Here is a 20,118-nt window from a genome sequence, read left to right as displayed (position 1 = left end):
CAGAAGGATTCTGCACCGTCAAAGGAAAGATTCCATGAAACAGTAGTGCAGTCCAGTCCAAGGTTTGAGACATGTAATGTAGAATATTCACACAAAAGCTATTGTTTATGGCCTTATCTTCTCCTCCGAAAAGCCTTGGATACAAATGCCCGCTACTGATGTATAGTCATCATATTCTCCATCCAAACTTAGGTTGAAAGATAAACCCAGTGTTCATTACACAAAGATCCACTCATACGTACAGCCAGATCAAGGCCACAATTAATAGGTGACCGGCACGAGAAAGCTTCAGCTGTGCTTCTTTCAGCTGGTGGCACAACGCCAGTTTCTTGTGCATGATGCTACAGGCAGCAGCGGCAGTGGAAGGGTTCCACGAGAGTTTTCATCACCCATGTCCATGGGGCATCGACAAGTGTCGAAGGGGTTCACCTCCCCATTGTTTCTCTGAGATGGACTGGTGGTGGACAAGGGGGATAAGGTGGCGGTGGGGATGGATGGATGCCTGCTCAGAATTGGGGGCTATTCTGTCTCCCTTCTGCCTTTAATCTCCTTTTCAGTGCTTTTGATGCAGTTTGATTGATGACGGATGGATGTCATCATTCTGAAGAATCTAGTTTAAAATACAGTTTATACGAACTCATCATTCTAAAAAGATTTATAAGAGAAAGAGAAATCTAAGACAGTAGTTAGATTTATATTCAACCCAATTAAAAGCCTCCAAGGGTTTATATAATGTGGGATTGATTATATGGTGATTATTTTAGAACAAACTCCTAAGCCTTAAGTGATTTCTAATGCATTACTTCTTCCATTTTTTGAGATCGCAAGTGCAGATTCTAAGATTTGTAAGATCATGAGAGAACTCCAGCAAATGAGAGTGCTAAAACAACTATTCTGATCTTTGTAGAGGGAAATGAATATAACTTCATTTAGAAAACTCGAAATTGAACTCTGTAAATTATGTCAGAACCTAATAAACTTTTTTTATATATATTTTGCCTTATAAATAATTTTGAAGATTGGTATAATAATTAACATGATATCATTCCTAAATTTTTTATTTATCAAAATTATGTTGGAGTGTTGACTCAATAAACTTTTCAATGACATATATTTCTCCTTATAATTAATTTTGAAATTCAGTCTAATAATTAATATGATATCATTCCTAAATTTTTTTATTCATCAAGAGAGAGAGAGAGAGAGAGGCTGATAATATAGAACATTTTGATTTTTCTTCATTCAGGGTATGAAGATATATTCCTGTGTCGCTTGTGACCATCCACATCCCTCATGTAATAACATTATCATGATCAGAATATCTTACCCCAGTCATCTGATCATGATCGAGGGAAATATTCCTGCTTGAGGGTTGCAAGAAACTGCTCTATAAATAGGAGGACATGGAGGACTGCTTCGGTGCTCGTAGGCCTCGTTACAAGTTCCTCCTCGCTTGTTAGGTAGCCAACTATCGTACCTTTGCCCGGCTCATCATCAGTGTGGACTTCTCCTGGTTAATAGCAACGAAGGAGGATGCAGATGGTGATGCTGTTGACAGAAGATAGAGAGCACAGATGATGACATGCAATGGCCTCCTCCTGCATCTCACTCCTTTGTGCTCTCTATGCTTCTGTCATCACCTTCGGCTCCTTGCTGTCTCCAATTACTTCTCTTTATGCTTGTTCCTCGATTAGCTCCCAAGATATATACTTTTGTTCTGGCATGCCTTGGTTTGTTTGTTTGTTTGTTTGTTTTTCTCTGTAAGAATTTACAGTTCTGAAGAATAAACTATGTACATTGACATACGTGTATGCATAAATCTTCTTATAATCATCGATCCCTATATACAGAATTTCTGCATTGTTCTATCTACAGCTCAGTTTGCACAAAGTAGTGCACGTTCAAACAAGCAAGCTGAGCTGCTTGTGGCATGTGTGCATGCAAGTAGATCCCTATTTATTGAAGGTAATCTTATGATTTGTAATGTCGCATGTTGTACTTGCATGTCGGATTACAAATCAGAGTTAGATTTGATATCTTATCTATCCTCTCGCATTCATGTCTTTTGGCACGTTACCCTCCCTCTTCTCGTCCTCTAATTCAATCCGCATATATTTGTCACATCCTTTCTTCCTCCCTAACCACCAATTACGCATCTGCAATTGTAAATAGCAAATTTCCATGTAGGCAGTCAAGCAGAGGCATCCATGACTGCCGTTTGTGTCAATTTGCTCCTACCATCGATTAAGACTTTTGTGCGTGGGTCTTGTGTGTTTGTATTGTGTGTTGAGAGAGAGAGAGATTCCGTCCTAAGCATATGTAAATATGCAATACATAATCTATGTGCTTGACGGGTTACTTTACTGTCACTCTGTAGTTAGAAATAAAACCTCAAAAGAATTCACTCTGACTCCACTTCAAATAAATTGGTTGAATGGAAAAGTTTTGAATGTAACTTAATAGTAGATGTATTAACGATCAATGCTATGCTTTGCTCTCCTTTAACTTTGTAATATGTTTCTTAATATTTTTCTTTTTGTGACAGGAAAAGTCATATGAGCAGCTTTTAAGATTAAAAAAAATTATAGAAAGCAATTATTGGGTAATAAACAGACTCGTAGAATGGCACAATATTATATATATATATATATATATATATATATAATCAGGGACTAAGCTTGCAATCGTCCAATGCTATAACCATAAATCCTGTACAAATCTTCGAAAGAAGCCAATAATAAGATGGAAATGGCGTCACAACTGTTTGGGCTGGATCATTGGTATTACATAATAAGTATGCAAAGAATACGAATCCACACTTAAAAGACATTCAAACATGCAGAAATGTCCCCGTTCATGAGACTTGATAAATTTTGTCCGATGATTTATGGAAGCATTTCTCTTGACTAGAAGAATTCTTTGCCAAAGAATTTCTCAGGCATTATTTTGACTCCTTATACAAAATGTATAGTCCAGGTGATTCACAACCACCATACAGTTTTTTGAGGCAGAAAACGGATTATTTTCCAAATAATGCTGCCTACCAATAAAATTATAATTTAGAGAAGGCTGGACAAACTCAACATAAAGCCAGTGCTATCGGTCTAGTCAGCAGATCCCCGAGTTAAATCAAAAGGCATTCACATATAGATGATATGTGGCATGTACAAAATCCTCTTCAAGTATAACCATCTCAAAACAAGGTTAACCGCCTTAGACAACCAAAGCTCTATCTGGGTGACAAGCAGGCTACTTTACAACCACAGTATTGAATACAAATAAAAGCACCTAAGTGTTGGATCCACCGCCAGCTTTGAAAAATGCCTGTTAAAAGGAGCAACCATAATGATTACTACACTAGACCAAGGAATCATGACTTAGTCTGACTAGTTTCAAACTCAGTCGAAGATTCAATATCTTCAAAAATGAAAAAAAAAAAAAAAATTGGGAGTACTACCAGCTTAGTAGCAGCAACAGATTGGCTCTGTCTTTCTTTCTTCTCTCTCTGACACTCACCACACCAGCTGGAGAAATCCTTCTGATATTTCTTCATCTCTCTAAAGACTGAACTGTAGACCAGATTGCAGAAGATCAAGTGTCGCCCAAAGCACATGAAATAAAGAGGATCAGCAAAGCAAAGAAAAAAGAGGAGAGTTTAGCAAAAGAATATTGACAGTGTGGAACAGGATGTTATTTCAGACTGATCTTCACTTCGGTAGCTAATTCACTCCAACTCAACTGTTTGAACAACTAGATTACCCTAGACATGAGGTTATGCATAAAGAGGCGATCATTCTTTCCTATATCTTGTCTAGTTCTTCCCTTGCACAAGATATCCTGCTAACCAAGGTTAGGAAAATAGAAAAAAAATATCACAGACACACTTGAGTATTTATTACAACCTGAAGATGGATATCAAGGTTCACAGGATCAGCAGGACGAGATCAAGAATGGGAGGCAGATCAGATTGAATCAGAAAGATTGTAAAAATAAAAATTATAAAAAAACAAATAGAAAATTCATAAAATTGTAAAATAAAAATCGAGAAAATAAGATATAGATGCTAAAACATTGTTTTACTCTCATACTCCATAAGATATAATTTTTTTTGTTAAAACGATATGGAACAAGAACATAAAAAGATGATAAAAAATTATCCAAACATAACACTGAAGAACAATGAAGACTACATTAAAAATTATTATGATATATTATTATGAATAATAATATTAACAACATCACAAAAGATATTATTACATTAAATAATTATTTTATATCAAAACAAAAGGCCTATGCTTCAAAGATGATTACAGGTGCCATTTTGACCTCAGTTCCTCTCTAATAGTCATGTCTCAAGTATTGGATAGGTCAAAGATAAGATAAGGACTATATTCAAAAAGGCACATACATGATTTGGAATTAATCCACAATCCAATACCATCTCTGGCCATAAGATGGCATCACTAATATCCTAAGGGATAAGAACTAATGCTTATCTTCGAGACCCTTCTCTTTCTATCTAGCTTTTATAGTGGGGAATAGTGAACACAACAATACAGACCTATAGCACAGAACTCTTTACCAATCAGATAACACATATGAGATGAAAGTTGATTTCTAAGAAAAAAAAATTGTTCATCCATGGTAAACAACATTCAGAAAATCTCAGTGCCTCGAGTTACAAGCAACAAAATAATACCTTTATGCTATTGAAAGAAACATACCACGAAAACATCATGCATCGAAAAACCAAAAACATAAAGGTACCTTCTACACCACAAAAGCATATTGATTCTATGTCCAGAAGTAGTGGGACGAGCACCATGTCGATGACGGCCACGATGAAGTACAGCTTGACCAGGGACATGAGAGTAATCTAAGATTTCCTGCTATTGGAGAAATAACCAAAAACCTTTAGGCAATTTGTTCATACTATTCAATGGATGAAAGCATCAAAATAACTACGTAAAGCAACCACAACAGAAACATAAATAAATAAATAAAAAGTAAGAGTTGCATAAAAAAACAATGTGTTCCAGAAAACCAAATACACGCAAACACTACTGCTTGTCTTGTTTGTGTGAGAGATCAACTTTATGTGACTAATGAGTATAAGCTAGCCTTATACCTAGTATTTAATACATTGAAAATATTTAATATACCATAAGGCAAGGAATTGCATGCCTTTGCAAGAATTCATCATCTGTCATAAGCAAGGATTGCTATTTTCACACTCCCTGCCATGATGTCTGTCACAAACACAAACTAGACAAAACCAACACATGGCATGGGTTGTTGAAACTAAATGCAGAATGTTGATTCAGTTTAATACCATTTTAATAATGCCTAAATGAAAACAATCTCAACAATATTCTTTTGGATTGGTTTCACTGTTACAATCATCAGTTTCTATATATTTTGCAAGTCTCAGTGCATTCTGGTGTGGTTTACTCATTAGTGAGCATGTAACACTTAAAACAAAAGGAAAGAGTTGCTGCATGATAACAGCAATCAAGTATGCCCTCATGAAATAAATATTAATGCAATATGCTTGATGAAGTTTGTTCACCAGTTTCTACAGCAACTTACTAGCTTAAAACTTCAGATCTGTTACAAATTCCAGGTCAATATAGAACAATCAAATAAGACTAAGTAGTTTGATATGACTGCCCTATGATATGCACAATTTTGTAAACAGACATGTGCAAAAAACATTCTCATGAGACATAATAACCTCTGGCTGTGTCTCTGTATTCACATGTTTGTCACATCGAATGCCCCGGAAGAACAAATCACCCCCAAAAAAATCTTTCCCCAAGCACACATTTAAAGTAACTTCTGCATCATCCACATGGAAGCCTGCATCACGAGAACTGCAATGACTTAAAAAATGAAGCATAAAAGAGCTACTTCAATTTAATTACATGAAAATAAAGATTGAAGTAATATAAATCCATATCTGGGAAACTTAAACCACCCAAGAATATGATGAACAGACAATGGCATAAATTACTGTAAGAGCAACCATAAAAAGAACATGTTTGAAATGCAAAATCTGAGTTTTAATGTTGATAGGGGTGTGTATTTAGCATTTTTTATAATTTAACAGACTAATATCAAAGAGAAGAAAGAGGACCAGTGCAGAAATATAGGGTACAGAAAAGCAAAAATCATTGTAACACATTAACATGCAAACTTTGCTTCATGAGAAAAGAAAAGGAAAGCATCTTCTAGTGGACGTGAGCTTTCTGTGGTTATTATACATTCATATTAAATTTGTAAATATGACATGTTTAGCTTCACTACTTTTACTCTAATTGCAGAGTTTGGTAACATGACAAAAGAGAGCAATCTTACTGAACTTATTTGCATTGAGATACCATATAAATTATCTCTATATAGTTAACAAGAACAAGCAAGTGTATGATATTGCCTAGTAATCTTCAATTAGCTTAAGAAACAGAATAGCTACAGATGGATTTGTTATGAGCTACCTCACAAAAATATAGGAATGCAGAAGATCCAAAATCAGAACTAGCTCAAAATGTTTAGATGGAATCAGACTGCAAGTTTCACCCATGGTAAGGATACTTGTGTATATCAGCAACACTCCCTAAACCTCTTAATTTTGGTAACATCCGTAGTAGTCAATAGATGGACTGACTTGTTGGTGCTTATCACATCAAGTAAAGGGCATCCAAGAGCATTTAGTAAAGATGAATAGCACCAAGCAACCCAACCAAACACATGCACCATAGCCAGACACACGTGATATTTTGCACAAGTACACTGTGACACCTAAATCCATGGTCTCAATTATGTGTCACAAAAACAGGTTTTTGAAGAGGCATCAATGCATCCTGTAACTTGCTATTTGTTGCCGTCCACCAAGAATGTTTTCAGCCCGGAATGGTTCAGATATTTTCAGCACACACCCACGATGCCCTTGTAATAAAGTATGTCATTGTGATGATAACGAGCTTAGTCCTTTATTCTTTTTTGTATTATGCTTTTTACTTAAACAGTATTTTTAAAAGTGCTAGACGCTAAAAGGCGTCAAAGTCCCAAAATGCCCGAGGCACTTCCCACCCGAGCGAAGTGAGGAGCTATAGAATATAAAAATATAAAAATATATAATATAATTGATAAATATGATTATGTAAATAAAAATATGACATTAAATTGAATTTTTTGATGAATCGTCTGTATTGCTTCATACACTTGTCATTAATCCAGAAACCCTAATAATAGTTCTAAATAAATAGATATTAACGATGCTAAATAAGGACTAATAACAATTCTAAATAGTGATAAACAGTGCTAAATAAGGATTAGTAATTCTAAATAGGAATTAGTTCTAAGGATTAATATCAATTCTAGTTTATTATATGGTAATAGTAGTTTTAATATCAGTTAAGGATTAACAATCCACTATTAACAATAGTCAAACAGTAGAGGGGGAGAAAAGGAGTCACTGACGGTTTGAATAAGGGGAAGGAAAGGGTGGCAATGACGGAGGAACTTTCGGACGATGACAGAGGCAGCGAAGGAAGCTACAGATGGTGGCAGCAGCAATGGAGAAAGCTGCGGACAATGATGATGATGGCAGAGGAAGCTGCGAACGGCGATGTCAGGGGTGAAGGAAGCTTCAAATATGTTCGTCGGTGACAAAGGAAGTTGTGATCCTGTCCCTCGATGTTGGGAGTTACACATGAAAGCAACAATGGTGGAGGGAACTGCGCATGAAAACTACAACAACGATTGTGCATGAAGACAACGACGGGACTAGAGTGACGAAGTACCTAAGGTTTATGGGTCGAGGGTTGCACGAGGGTAGTGGGGTTTACTGTTACTATTTACTATGCTTAGTTGGTTTAATTGAACCAACTAAGTTATTGTTCAAACGAACCAGAGTTGACCATCTTGTTCAATTGCTCGCTTGAGGCACCCAGCATCTAGGCTCAAGCGAGCACCTAGGCGGTGCTTCACTAAAGCATGTCACCCAACAATTGTGCGAGGCCCAAGGACCTTTTTAAAACATTTTACTCAAAATAATTTTGAAGAGTATTTTAGAGTTGTCTTAGGTGTCCAAAGAGAAAGGGAGGTACCTAATTATGTTTAGTGTCTGGGAACAAAATATAAACATATAGTAATCACTTGAATATCTCTAATCCCTTATGTGTCATCACAGATTTTGTAAGCAGTTAGATCTACTCTAATTTTCTTAGAATGAAATTATGAAAGACAAGACCAGAACAAACAGCAAAGGGTATACTAGTTAGAATGAGAAGACAATAAATTTAAAAATTTTATTCCGGACTGGTCATGTTAAGTAGTTTAATATATGGTAACTTTCTTACTCCAGTTACCCCCATTATACCTGTGCTCTCTCTTACATTTCTTATATCTGTTTCATTTGTCTTTCTACCTCTTTCTCTGCTTGTTTCTAATCAAATTTTGTGTCAATGACAGATGGGCAGCTATAATTAATCTAGTCAGCATATCTGTTATAAGATCTGGGCCAACAAATTGCAGATGATACAAGTTCTCATGCAAAAAAAGAAGATAAAATCATATGACAATTACTTTCAACTAGCATCAAGGCATTTATTAACATCTACCAGATATAATTCCTGACAAGTTTTAAAGCTTATATTGCACCGGCCAGTACGAACGAGTATACAGACCAGGTAATTACCCAATCTGGTTCGAAATAAAGGTCACTGCATCTTAATGTCACGAACGGTCATTACGCACCCGCAACATCTTTGTTCAATGAACCGTTCGTCGCTTTTGCATGATTATACAGATGCTTGGCAACATGTTTTGCCTTGGTTTTGTGTATTTTTGCTTAAAATCTGTAAGCAGGAACAGATCGCAACGCTGCAGTGCGACCGCTCACCGTGCCGAGCAAAACTACCCCAAAATAGCTCCGTTTTCGCGTGTTACGACTTGTTTTCTGTAGGCTATAGTGCAGCGCAAAATGTTAGCCAGCTCAGACCCCTGGAACCCCCCGGGTGGCACAGGGGTGGATGGGGCTTCACGGTAGTGTTGGGCGTTGATCGGTTTTCACAAGTTCTCACATTAAGTTAACGGGAACTTTCCATCGCACTTGACACCCGGTGAGTAGTCGTTTGCAGACTTGCGACTGTTCATTTTGCCTTCTAAAGTCCTTGTTTTTTCCTTCCCCTCTTTTCTCTCTTGCACACCAAGTGTTTGCTGAATTGCTTGTAAAGTTGTTCTCTTTACGAGATGTCGGGACTTGTCCACCACTCGCTTTTGAACTAATCAACCTGCTCTTCTTATAAGTCCTACAGGACCTGAGCGAGGTTACAATTAGACTGACCCTTTGCTGACAGATAACGCAAGGGCGCTTCATGATTTAGGAATCCCAGCTAAATCCGAGACATTAGCGCAAGGGTGCTTCACGACTTAGGCAACTTCAACTAAGTCCATAACTTTGACGCAAGGGTGCCTCACAACTTAGACAACTCAGCTAAGTCCGTGATAGTAAGCCCTGTACACCAGCACCATTTTTTTTTTCTGTTTTTATAAGGATAAAATAATTGGTTCCATTTTCTCATTTTCTCTGTCTCCTCCGTTACCTCCTTGGCCTTTTCCTCCAACTACATCTCTCCTTCCCCTCTACTACCATCTCCTCCTACTCTGATGTTGCTGCTCCTCATCCTCCACCCACTCATCCTATTTGCCTCATTGTTGTTGCTGCCTCCTCGTTTGGGTTGCCATCTTGTCCTCCTCCTGCTGGTACACCTCTTTTCTCTCTCTCCTCCCTGTCACCTCTGCTGCCTACACCTCTTCTCTGCCACCAATAGTGAATAAACACCAGTGATTTAAAAAGCGCTAGGCGCCAAAAGGCGCCAAGGTCCAAAAACGCTCGAGGCGCTAGGCGCTCGCCCGAGCGAAGCAAGGCGCTAAAATATAAAAATATAAAATATAATTAATAAATATAATTATTTAAAATTTTAAATAAAAATATAAAAATATATAATATAATTAATAAATATAATCACATTAACAGTATAAATCTGCTGACGGAGAAACGAGGAAGCAGCGGCGGCAGCAGTGGCGGCAGCGGCAACGGTGAGCGGCGGTAGCGGCAGCAGCGGCGGTAGCGGCAGCAGCGGCAGCGGCGAGCGGCGGCAGCAACGGCAGCGGCAGCAACGGCGAGCGGCGGCAGCGGCAGCAACAGCGAGCGGCGGCAGCGGCAGCGGGAAAGGGAAAGGGAGCGGAAGGCGCGAGTAGCAGGAGGCCTCGAGGGAGGCGCGAGCAGCGGGAAGGCTCGCGGGAGGGCTCGCAGGAGGCGAGAGGGCTCGCGGGAGGCGCGAGCAGCGGGAGGGCTCGCGGGAGGCGTGAGCAGCGGGAGGGCTCGAGGGAGGCGCGAGCAGCGGGAAGGCTCGCGGGAGACGCGAGCAGCGAGAGGGCTCGTGGGAGGCGCGAGCAGCGAGAGGGCTCGCGGGAGGCACGAGCAGCGGGAAGGCTCGCGGGAGGTGCGAGCAGCGACAGCGGCGAGCAGCGGCAGCGGGAGCAACGACAGCGAGCGACGAGATCGCGATCGGAATCGGCAGCGGCAGCAGGTTAGGGTTGGGGTTATATCGATTTAGTTGGTTCGATTGAACCAACTAACAACCGAACCAGGACCGAACCAGACCTAAAATTCTGGTTCGGTTTACCCAGGCGCTCGCCCGAAGCGCCCAGCGCCTGGGCTCGGGCGAGCGCCCAGGCGGCGCCTGATTGAAGCGCGCCGCCTGGGACATTAGCGAGGCGCTCGGGCCTTGCCTCGCCTCGCTCGAGCGCCTAGGCGAGCGCCTTTTGCAATCACTGATAAACACACGGTACCCTCAACTGTCACAGTATATGCCCATGGACCAGTATCATTACCAGACTGATTGGAACCTTGATTCTTGATATGAGAGAAGTAAACAATCATATAGATTATATGTGCTAAATGTCAATCTAAATTTAGCTGATTATCAGAAAACAGTAGTAAGACTGCTTTCTAAATATATTCGGGTTAGTTACCTAATTCAACATCCTTTTCCTTCCCATATTCAACAACAAAACCATGATGCGAGTCCAAAGTTGATCCACCAACCTCAGGAAAAAAAACTGCACCCCAAGAAAATAAAAGTTTTTCAGAGATATTTAATACAAAAGTGACAAAAATAAACCACAGATCCATTATCCTGTTAGACAGAGAAGGTGGGTTTGCTGATCACCTTTTGCTAATGGTGATACAAATTCTTCTATGAGCTTGTTAAGCATGGCTTCCAGGCCAAAGTCGTCAAGCACAGCACCATACTTATTCATTGTATTTGGTCGCATTATTTTGAACTTAACTGTATTAACCCACTTTTCAAAATTTTCTACCTAAGAATTAATAAAATATCCATAAGTGTGTGACAATAACACTTGCCATATTTTTGAGAAACAGTAAAGAAATCCAGTGGTACCTCATCTAATAACAGCTCACAGAAACTTGGCTGAAACAGAGGAAATGTATAAATTCCAGGTGAGGGTTCGCATAGAAAATTTCTAAAGCTCTCCTCTGTGTTATCATTGATTGCCTTGAGAAATGATGGCACAAAGAAAGCTGATGGATGCAGACTGTAAAGTTCTTTATGTAAAGGCTGTCAAAACAAAAAACAATGACAAGTCAAATAAATCTCGTAGGAGGTCAGCATTCAAATTAGGCAGACAATTATAAAGTCATCACTGTGAAAAGGAAAAAAATATAAAATAAAATCAAAGCAGATTAAACAAGCATCTAAAGGAATATTCTTCCTAATGGTATCAATGATACAGTCCAATGAAACATAACCCAGTAATATGTTCACATTATATCAGACATTATGTTATATACATCAAGAAGTTAGGCGCAACACAAACTATGTCTTTATTGTTGTGCAGTTCAAAAACAATTTTCTTAAGTACAAAGACAAATGCATGGAAACTCTGGCAATACTCTCAATCAAAACAGAGCTCCATCATGTTTATTTGCTGACTAAATATGCTATAGTTCAATCCCTAGCATTCATTTTACTTTATTTATCATACTTTGAGAACTTCAGCCTCCTCAAATTTATAAATTTCATTAACTTAAGATATTAGTAAATTACCATAATCATGATTCATGAGAAGGTTGCATCAATCTGAGTGCCATTTCAAAGAAGAAGAATGAATCTCTTTCACGTAAGCAGATAATGGCTTCCAGTCAAAGATATTGCTTCATATGAGCATCTCTATCTTTTGATAGCTTCAAATTAAAAAATATTGGAAAAAAGGAAATCTGATCCTAAAAAGGAATTGAAGAACACCCAACCTGGTTGCATTGCAAAATTGTGATTTTTTATATATGTTATTTACTAAATTTGAAGAAAAAAAAGAATATGTGTCCCTTAGTTGAGTTCCATTAAAGTTTCACCTTGAATTATAATGTTATGTCAAGAATTGGTAAATCAGGTGAAGTATCTTTGTATTTAGATGCCAGTTGACTTGCAACATATTTGTCCTTTTGATCATAAACAATCATTAACCAATGTGACCTTAAAAAAATTGGTTTGCCTTTAAGAGATCAAAAACTTAAATTAACTCTTTCAAAAGCTTTCATAAATATTATACATATTGCCCATAATCTTCTTTGCAGGAAATAGCATTATAATCTTACATGTCAGGACAAGTTTGATCCTTAAACTAGTCATGAAGTAGGAATACTTCAAGAAGCTACCTTTTGCAACAACATGCAAGCATAATGACAACTTAGAGAGGCTCACGCACTGTTCTGGAAAGATGAACAGGGAATAAGATGAATCTAAGGTACTACATAAAGGGTATGAATCAGGAAAAGAATAGAATAGGGGATATGATTCTATATCAACCATATTTTATATAATCTCACAATTGAAGAAGTACATATGTCAAGAAAAGATTATATTGAAAATTTACTCCTTACAAGGATAATCAGGGAATCAATGGCTGAAAGTAATGAGTGGGTGGCATTTAATAAAACTGGATGAACATAAAACCGGTACCGTCTACTTTCACATGGACAGTAACAGCTCCACATGATACATGGTAATTCCCTCCAAGAAATGCTAAAAATATTATAATAGACCACTATTTGCCACAAACTATCCTTGGGACTGATATATATTCCTTGAGACCATCTTTCCTCTCGACACAAAAAGAAAAAAGAAAAAACATGATCAAAAGATCACAACTAGAAGTCTTATGCATGTAGTAAACTGAAACAACCAAAAAAAGTTTTCTAAATTCAGTCCCCAGAAGGGCTGTCCATACAGCCTACAATGCTGAATGACATGGGGAAGTTGCCAATGCCAAATCCCTATATGTAATAATATGGGGGCTGTCGGCCTAGTGTGTCTTGGAAAGAACTCTCCAGTCTCTTATCTCCATTTCCTTGCATTTTTGGCTGTTCCCACATTGACCAGGTCTAATCCTCTTTCCAAATTGAGACAGAAATATTGGCCTTTTTCTTGTTGATTGAATAGGTTTCCTTGTTGAAGATGATATTCATCTCCGTTCCTCTCCAAAAGAGGCTAGCTGCTATTTTGAAAATTCCTCATCACATCCGGACTCAAATACGCCACATCAGTGCCTAACTTGACTTCAGCAGCAAGCCATGCTGGAACTGAGGCTAGTTGCTTTGTGCTGAACAAGGCCCTATTCTGGCTGTCCACATGGTTGCTTCATTCTGGTTTCAAGACAATCCATACAGGAGACCAGAATGGTTTCATTGCCATGTATAATAATAAGCTTGGCACATGCCTGGGCAGATGAGAGAAACAGCATGTCACAGCAAGACATTCTGGTAATCATCTCTAAGCCAGTGTCAGTGCACATTTGACAAACTACACGCAGTCCTTGATCTTCAAATGTCAATTATACAGATTGCCTGGTGAGATCTACTGCAAACTCCAGTATCAATTGAGCTGGATGTAATAACATGCACAGAGAATACAGACAAACATATGTAAGTATATATAAATACATATGCACACAGGCCTATAATATCTTTGAAAAATGTCATATACTGTTTAACACAATTTCATAATTGTCATCAGTAGAAGAAAAGATGATAAGAAAAGTATCAAGCAATTGTTAAGGGACTTTCACCATGACACTGTTGGTAATACTACTCAAAAGCAATCACCAAAATAATCAGAAAAGTTTTGCCAAATCATATAAAAAGTAAATTTGAGAAATTTATCCAAAATTTCTTTTTTTGAATCATTCATGCTCAAGGGCCAAAATGAGAGAACTTTTGTAGACAAGCAAGCACTAGGATTCTAAACTACCAAAATGTAAAGAGATCAGCATAATCAAATGGCAAACCTGGTAAGCTGACATTAATTTTTTCCTGTATTCTTTATGCCTCTGAACCTGATATAGCCAATAGGTATCCATATTAAATGAAGTGAAACAACTGCTTAGCTAACCTATAGCAAAGTAGCAAGCCACAATAACATGAAGAACTTATAAAATATGTCCAACTTGGGATAACACAGTATCAACCATAAGTAACTGAAAACAAATAAGTTAGTGGGGCCTGCTTCAATAATTTTGTTATACACAGTGCAGCTACCATCATATAACCATCTAATGAAGGAAACCATTAAATTCTGAATAAATATTTAATCATTCTAGTTTCAAGAATTGCAATTTCTGAACTAGAAATTGATTCCATTTACCGGAGATCTTATAGGTTAAAGAGATCATCAATGAAAAAGTTCTCTGATTTAAGAATGTCTTCTGACAATTAACCATTGTGTAATAATTCCTTAGTATTTATTGGATTAAAGTACTTAACAGAGAAAAAGCAAAGGTTTTTTGTACTTCAAACAACTTTCACAAATAACCAGCATCAGATCTTTTAAACTTCTACCATAACTACTACAACAATAAAAACTGTGGTGATTCAACGATTCGGAATCGGTTACATAGGTCTTGCCAAGCGAGCAATATTACTAGTTGAAACTAAGAGCAAGCTGATTCTATTCATCCAACTGGTTGCATCCATGTGTCTTTTTAAGACATATCTGCATATCTAAATTGGTCATGAATGGATATATTTTTAATTTCTAACAATTTGATGAATCCATCTCAATACCCTCACCTCTGCAACACTAATTTTTTATACATATTTCTCCCTAACAGACCAATATTAAGAAACATAAAGCACAGATAACCTTCCAATTTTCTTATATAATAAACTAAAAATATAAATCAGATGAAAAAAGTAATAACAACAAGCTCTACAATTTAGATCAACTTCTCAACATAATCCTAGATGATAAGGTATCATGAATTAATGAATAGCTAGAATGTTTTTATTATTTTCTGGATTAGTTAGATCATAAAAATTTGTTCACGAAACATTACAGGAAAAATCAATCAGTCAGTAATTCAGGAGTTTCTCAACAATTCAAAAGAGTAATGTTACCATAATCATAATTTGAGTCTCAGTGTACATAAAGGTAAACCCTAGAATTTGACAGATGCCGATTCTCTGATGTCATGAAAAACAAAATTCTAAACTGTTTGAATATTAATCTATAAATAAATCTTTTGGGATGGAAACTACAATCATAACCATCTTCACGTGGTCCCTTTCTTCAGTGTTTTCACTAGTTACCTTAGGTTTGAGATAGGTCATGCAAAATCTCAGCAGTAGCAATCCTATAACAACCATTGAACCTTTTCATGGAAAATCAAGGCCTAGTAAGATGAATTAATTATCAATTTCCAAATCCAAGTTGACGGAGGCTGCATTTGGAAACACATTTGCATTTTTAATATGCATTTGGAGTAATGGGTTTGAGTGAATGTTCAATTGTAGAGTTTTTTGGGTATTTGGTAAACAATAGATGAAAACTACATTTTAAATGTGCATTGACATAAGTGTTGTTTGGCAAAATCGTGTTTAAAAAATTCATTGAATATGATGTGACAAATTTACCCTTCCAGTACTTTTAATATTTATTCAAAAGTGAATACATATTTTTATTTAAATTAATAAGTAAATAAACAAAATAAATGAATGAATATATGTATGTAATCTTACAAAAAAATTTGTATGATCCAAATATATAACAAATAAAAAATATAAGGATATAAATGAATATTAAATAGCCTTTGAAAATAATAAATAAAATTTTACCGAGGACATAAATCATATTGACAATCTTGTGATTTTAGATAATATCATAGGGTGCTTTAAAATTTTAAAAAATTACAATAGCATCCGACAAATGTTAAAATGATAATGTTATCCTGTGATAGTATTAGCATTTAAGCATTTGCAATGCAATATCATGACCAAATATGATTTAAAAGGAATTTATCAAACATCAATCCACATTTGAAAGGAATTTATCAAACATCAATCCACATTTGAAATGTGTATTGACCAATACACATTTCAAATGTATTCCCAAAGGAACCTGACATTTATTAGACCCTGAATGCACCAACAAGTAATGGACAATAAATATGCAAAAATCTTCCAAAAAGGTCCAACCAATGCCTATGATGACAGTGATGAACATGGAAATAGTTATCCAAACTGATCCACTGAGATAATGAATCCAATCCAGTAACCACCAGCTCAAACGGCAGATACAAATCATTCAATATGTAACACAAGAAGATCGATCACATATTGCAAGGTTTCTTCATATATCAAATCTCTCCAACTAAGTTATCCTAATATTACGTTGGTGTGATCTCATCGAAAGATTACCAACAACAAACCTTATGCATGCAGGCAATCAAACCATGCTCTATCAAGCAATCAAACCATTTTTTGCAGAGCACAGCATGACTACTCATTTAATATCTCAAGGCTTAATTGAATCCAAAATTTCTTGGAGTAAGCCACGGCATTCCCGTTATTTCAGTCAAAAGTAGAATTTTTGAAGAACAAAAATATTATAGATCCCTGGAATCCGATCAACGGAAACCCTAATGTTTAGAAACTCCCAACTACAAAGGCAAACAAGACGAACAACAAAGCATCTCACCCTGTTTCTTTCTCCCTCTGGCAAGTACCGCGAGAGAATCTCCTTCATAAACTCCACCTTGGCATCGCGCGACACATCGAGCATGCTCGGCGGGAGGTGTCGCTCCAGGGAGCTGAAGATGGCGGAGTCGTACTCCGACTGCACGTCATCGTACCGCTCCGGCTTGTGGTCCGTGTTCGGATTCAGCCTCAGCCGCCGGTCCCCGTACGTCGGCCTCGCCGGAGGCGCCGGCTGCTTCGCCACTGGTCCGTTCCCGTTGCCAGCCGGCGATCCCTCCCTCCTCTCGACGGTGCCCTCCAGCGACATCGCTTGCTGCCGGAGGCTCAGGCGACTGGTGGCGGGTGAGGGGATTACTTCCCACAGGCCATCTCAGAGGAGAATTCGGATACGAGTCGGAGGAAATTTAAGACCACGAAAGTTTAGGGTTAGGGTTTGGTGAACGGGGACAGAGAGAGAGAGAGAGAGTGTGTCTGTGTGTGTGTGTGTGTGTGTGTGTGGTGTTCGCTTGACATAAGTTACGCAATGGACGGGGTTGGTTAACGACACTGCGTCGGTAAATAATTACGGGCTTGCCATGGAACGGGGGAGAATGTCGTCGTTTTACAGATGCAAATTAGGGTTTCGTTGGGGAAGGAGAAGAGGGAGGTCCGATCCGCTGTACCACTCAACGCAGCATACGCTTTGATGCTCCTTCCACGCCACTCGTGGACCTCTTTTGCCATGTGGGTCCCATCGCCATGGCCACGACGCAAATTTCAAATTAGGGTTTCCTGTTGGGGGAGGGTGTCCGATCCGCTGTGCCATGCGAAACGGCACTCACGTCCACCTTGATTGTCTTTGAACGTGACGCGTGGACTTCCTTTTGCACGCGGTACGGCAGCCGTGTCCAGCGGATATAGCACATCGTTTGGGGCGCATGTCTAAAGGGTACGAATCAGATGGGTTATTCATTGATTTGGGTTGAAACCATGGCAACCAAATTAGTTGTTCGAGTTGTTTTTTGGGGAATTCAAATGAGTACTTTTAATTATTTTTCACTCAAATGTATTACATTAAAACCATGTCTACTAATAATGGGATTTGAATTTTGATCGTGGATGAGACATCTTAACAATGATAACGTTAGATGATCTAAATGAGTTGGATTTTGAGGTCTCGAAGTGTTGGACTTTAAAAAAAAAAAAAATATATATATATATATAGGGATTAGATAAGGTTATAATCAAGTTGAGGTTTGGTTCTACAAGTCAGCCTCTCCATTGATATCGAGTTGGATTAGGCACTCTAACCACTAAATTTAAGTTCGACTTAAAGTTTCTTGGAATAGGACTTAAAAGATTTTGTATTGAAGCTCCAACTGCTACAATTTTATTTCTCAACTTTGACCTTTCGCCATAGTCAATATATTAAATCTATTGTGATATCATTTCTGAGGATTCCATCCAATCCCATGGGACAAACGAGCAAACTCTAAAATTTTTGTCTCTTATTAGACTCGAAATCATGATATGATCTGATTGATGCAGTAACTAATTTATTAATCTGATATGACTAAATCACGGGTAAAAAAATATTTTACACTTGGAGTTTCAAGACACGTCTAACTATGTGAACCGATGTAATTGTTTCTACTTGGAACGTGAGAATAAAGTAGGATTTCATAGTAATTAACTCCAAAACAGGGTTTTCCTGTATCCAACCTCGACTCTAAAACAATTTCTTGCGATTCAACTTCTTCGGCCTCGAATACTTAAGTTAAATAATAGTTATCCATCAAATTCTTATAAATAAATTATATTTTTTTACATTTTGACGTGGTTATAATTTTTATAATAAAATTTCCTAAACTCCCTTATCTCTATTGGATGGCATCATCGTGTTCACATTGGACGAGACTCGCACTCTTTGGCGCCCATTTCAGGCACGTGTGTATGTCTGTCGAGGTCATACGGTGTGTCAGCATGTTGCCACGTGGTAACTTTTAATTCGGTACCCTTACTTTATATTTTCTACTATTCATCTACATTATTTCCTTTCTATCTATTCGAGTTTTACTTTTCGACTTCTTTAGTTCTTTCTGTCAAACTTTCCATTTGTTTAGCCATTGGTGTGGATGGTCACGTTTGAATCTCGTATTTTAACAAATTTAAAAAACTAATCCTATCACAAGTTATGTGATACATGTGTATCTTAACTAAGGGTATGTACCATGAAAAGATTATACATCATGTCTTAATATCAAAGGTCAGACATTACAATGGAGGATCGAGTGTTGTGTTGAAGAATCTAATATCATACTAAAGGAGAATAAATCAACACACCGGAAGATAAAATAATGTACAAAAGTATTGAATGACATACTAAAAAAAAAGGATGATAGGTTGATGTTGTTAGGATCCGAGCGATACTAACAGAGGGGTGAATTAGTATAGCGAATTAAAACTTATAATTTTGAAAATAAATTCGTAAATATGAGGAGATTTTGTTTTAATAGTAACTTGAGTAAAATGAGAAAATGAAATCCGAAAGCTAGCAGTAGTGTAGATGACAATTTCAGGAAGGTAAATACTCACACATTCAAGGATGCACCAATTTAAAGTAGTTCGGTTAAAATGACCTACATCCACTTGCGAAGCCTTCTTCAATGAAACTCCCAACTTCCACTAGCAAATCACTTTGAAGGGGAAGGACAAATACCCCTCTTACAACCTTTTTACAAATGGTTCACACTCTTACAAATCTTCAACGAAAAGGAAGGAGGTGAACACTCAAGCAATTGAAAACAAGGCTTGCCAAAAACTTTACAAAGGCTTTTTGTCTCAATCTAATGCTTCTCAAAGGTTGTAATCTCAGCTGAGAATTGAGGGGTATTTATAGGCCCCAAGAGGATTCAAATTTGGGCTATAAATTTTGAATTATCTTGGGTTCTCGAGGCTGGCGGTGCCACCACCTGTCAGTGGCGGTGCCATCGCCTGACCTCTCGGGTTCTGGGCGGTGCCACCGCTTAGTCCAGCGGTGCCACCGCTCAGTTCTTGGGTTCTAGGCGGTGCCACCACCT

The 20,118-nt window shown here is 37.8% G+C and overlaps 1 protein-coding gene across 2 annotated transcripts; it reads right to left on the bottom strand.

Annotated features, from left to right (window-relative positions):
* Nucleotides 1-3,124: 3,124 nt before the first annotated feature.
* LOC135623281 (2-oxoglutarate and iron-dependent oxygenase domain-containing protein CP2-like) lies at nucleotides 3,125-17,658 on the bottom strand. 2 transcript variants are annotated; one of them, XM_065126066.1, is made up of 9 exons: nucleotides 17,061-17,658; nucleotides 14,374-14,421; nucleotides 11,472-11,648; nucleotides 11,238-11,388; nucleotides 11,041-11,127; nucleotides 5,735-5,859; nucleotides 4,768-4,889; nucleotides 3,458-3,569; nucleotides 3,125-3,324 (listed from the first exon to the last, which is right to left on the bottom strand). In XM_065126066.1, the coding sequence occupies exons 1-9, from the start codon at nucleotides 17,364-17,366 to the stop codon at nucleotides 3,289-3,291; spliced, it is 1,164 nt and encodes a 387-aa protein (XP_064982138.1). In that variant the 5' UTR covers nucleotides 17,367-17,658; the 3' UTR covers nucleotides 3,125-3,288. The 2 variants fall into 2 exon arrangements, with proteins under 2 accessions (XP_064982138.1, XP_064982139.1); XM_065126067.1 differs by having other exon boundaries at nucleotides 4,768-4,886; nucleotides 17,061-17,655.
* Nucleotides 17,659-20,118: the final 2,460 nt, after the last annotated feature.

Source organism: Musa acuminata, chromosome BXJ2-9, assembly GCF_036884655.1.
Source record: "Musa acuminata AAA Group cultivar baxijiao chromosome BXJ2-9, Cavendish_Baxijiao_AAA, whole genome shotgun sequence".
NCBI classification, from domain to species: domain Eukaryota; kingdom Viridiplantae; phylum Streptophyta; class Magnoliopsida; order Zingiberales; family Musaceae; genus Musa; species Musa acuminata.
This window is presented reverse-complemented; position numbering and strand designations above follow the sequence as displayed.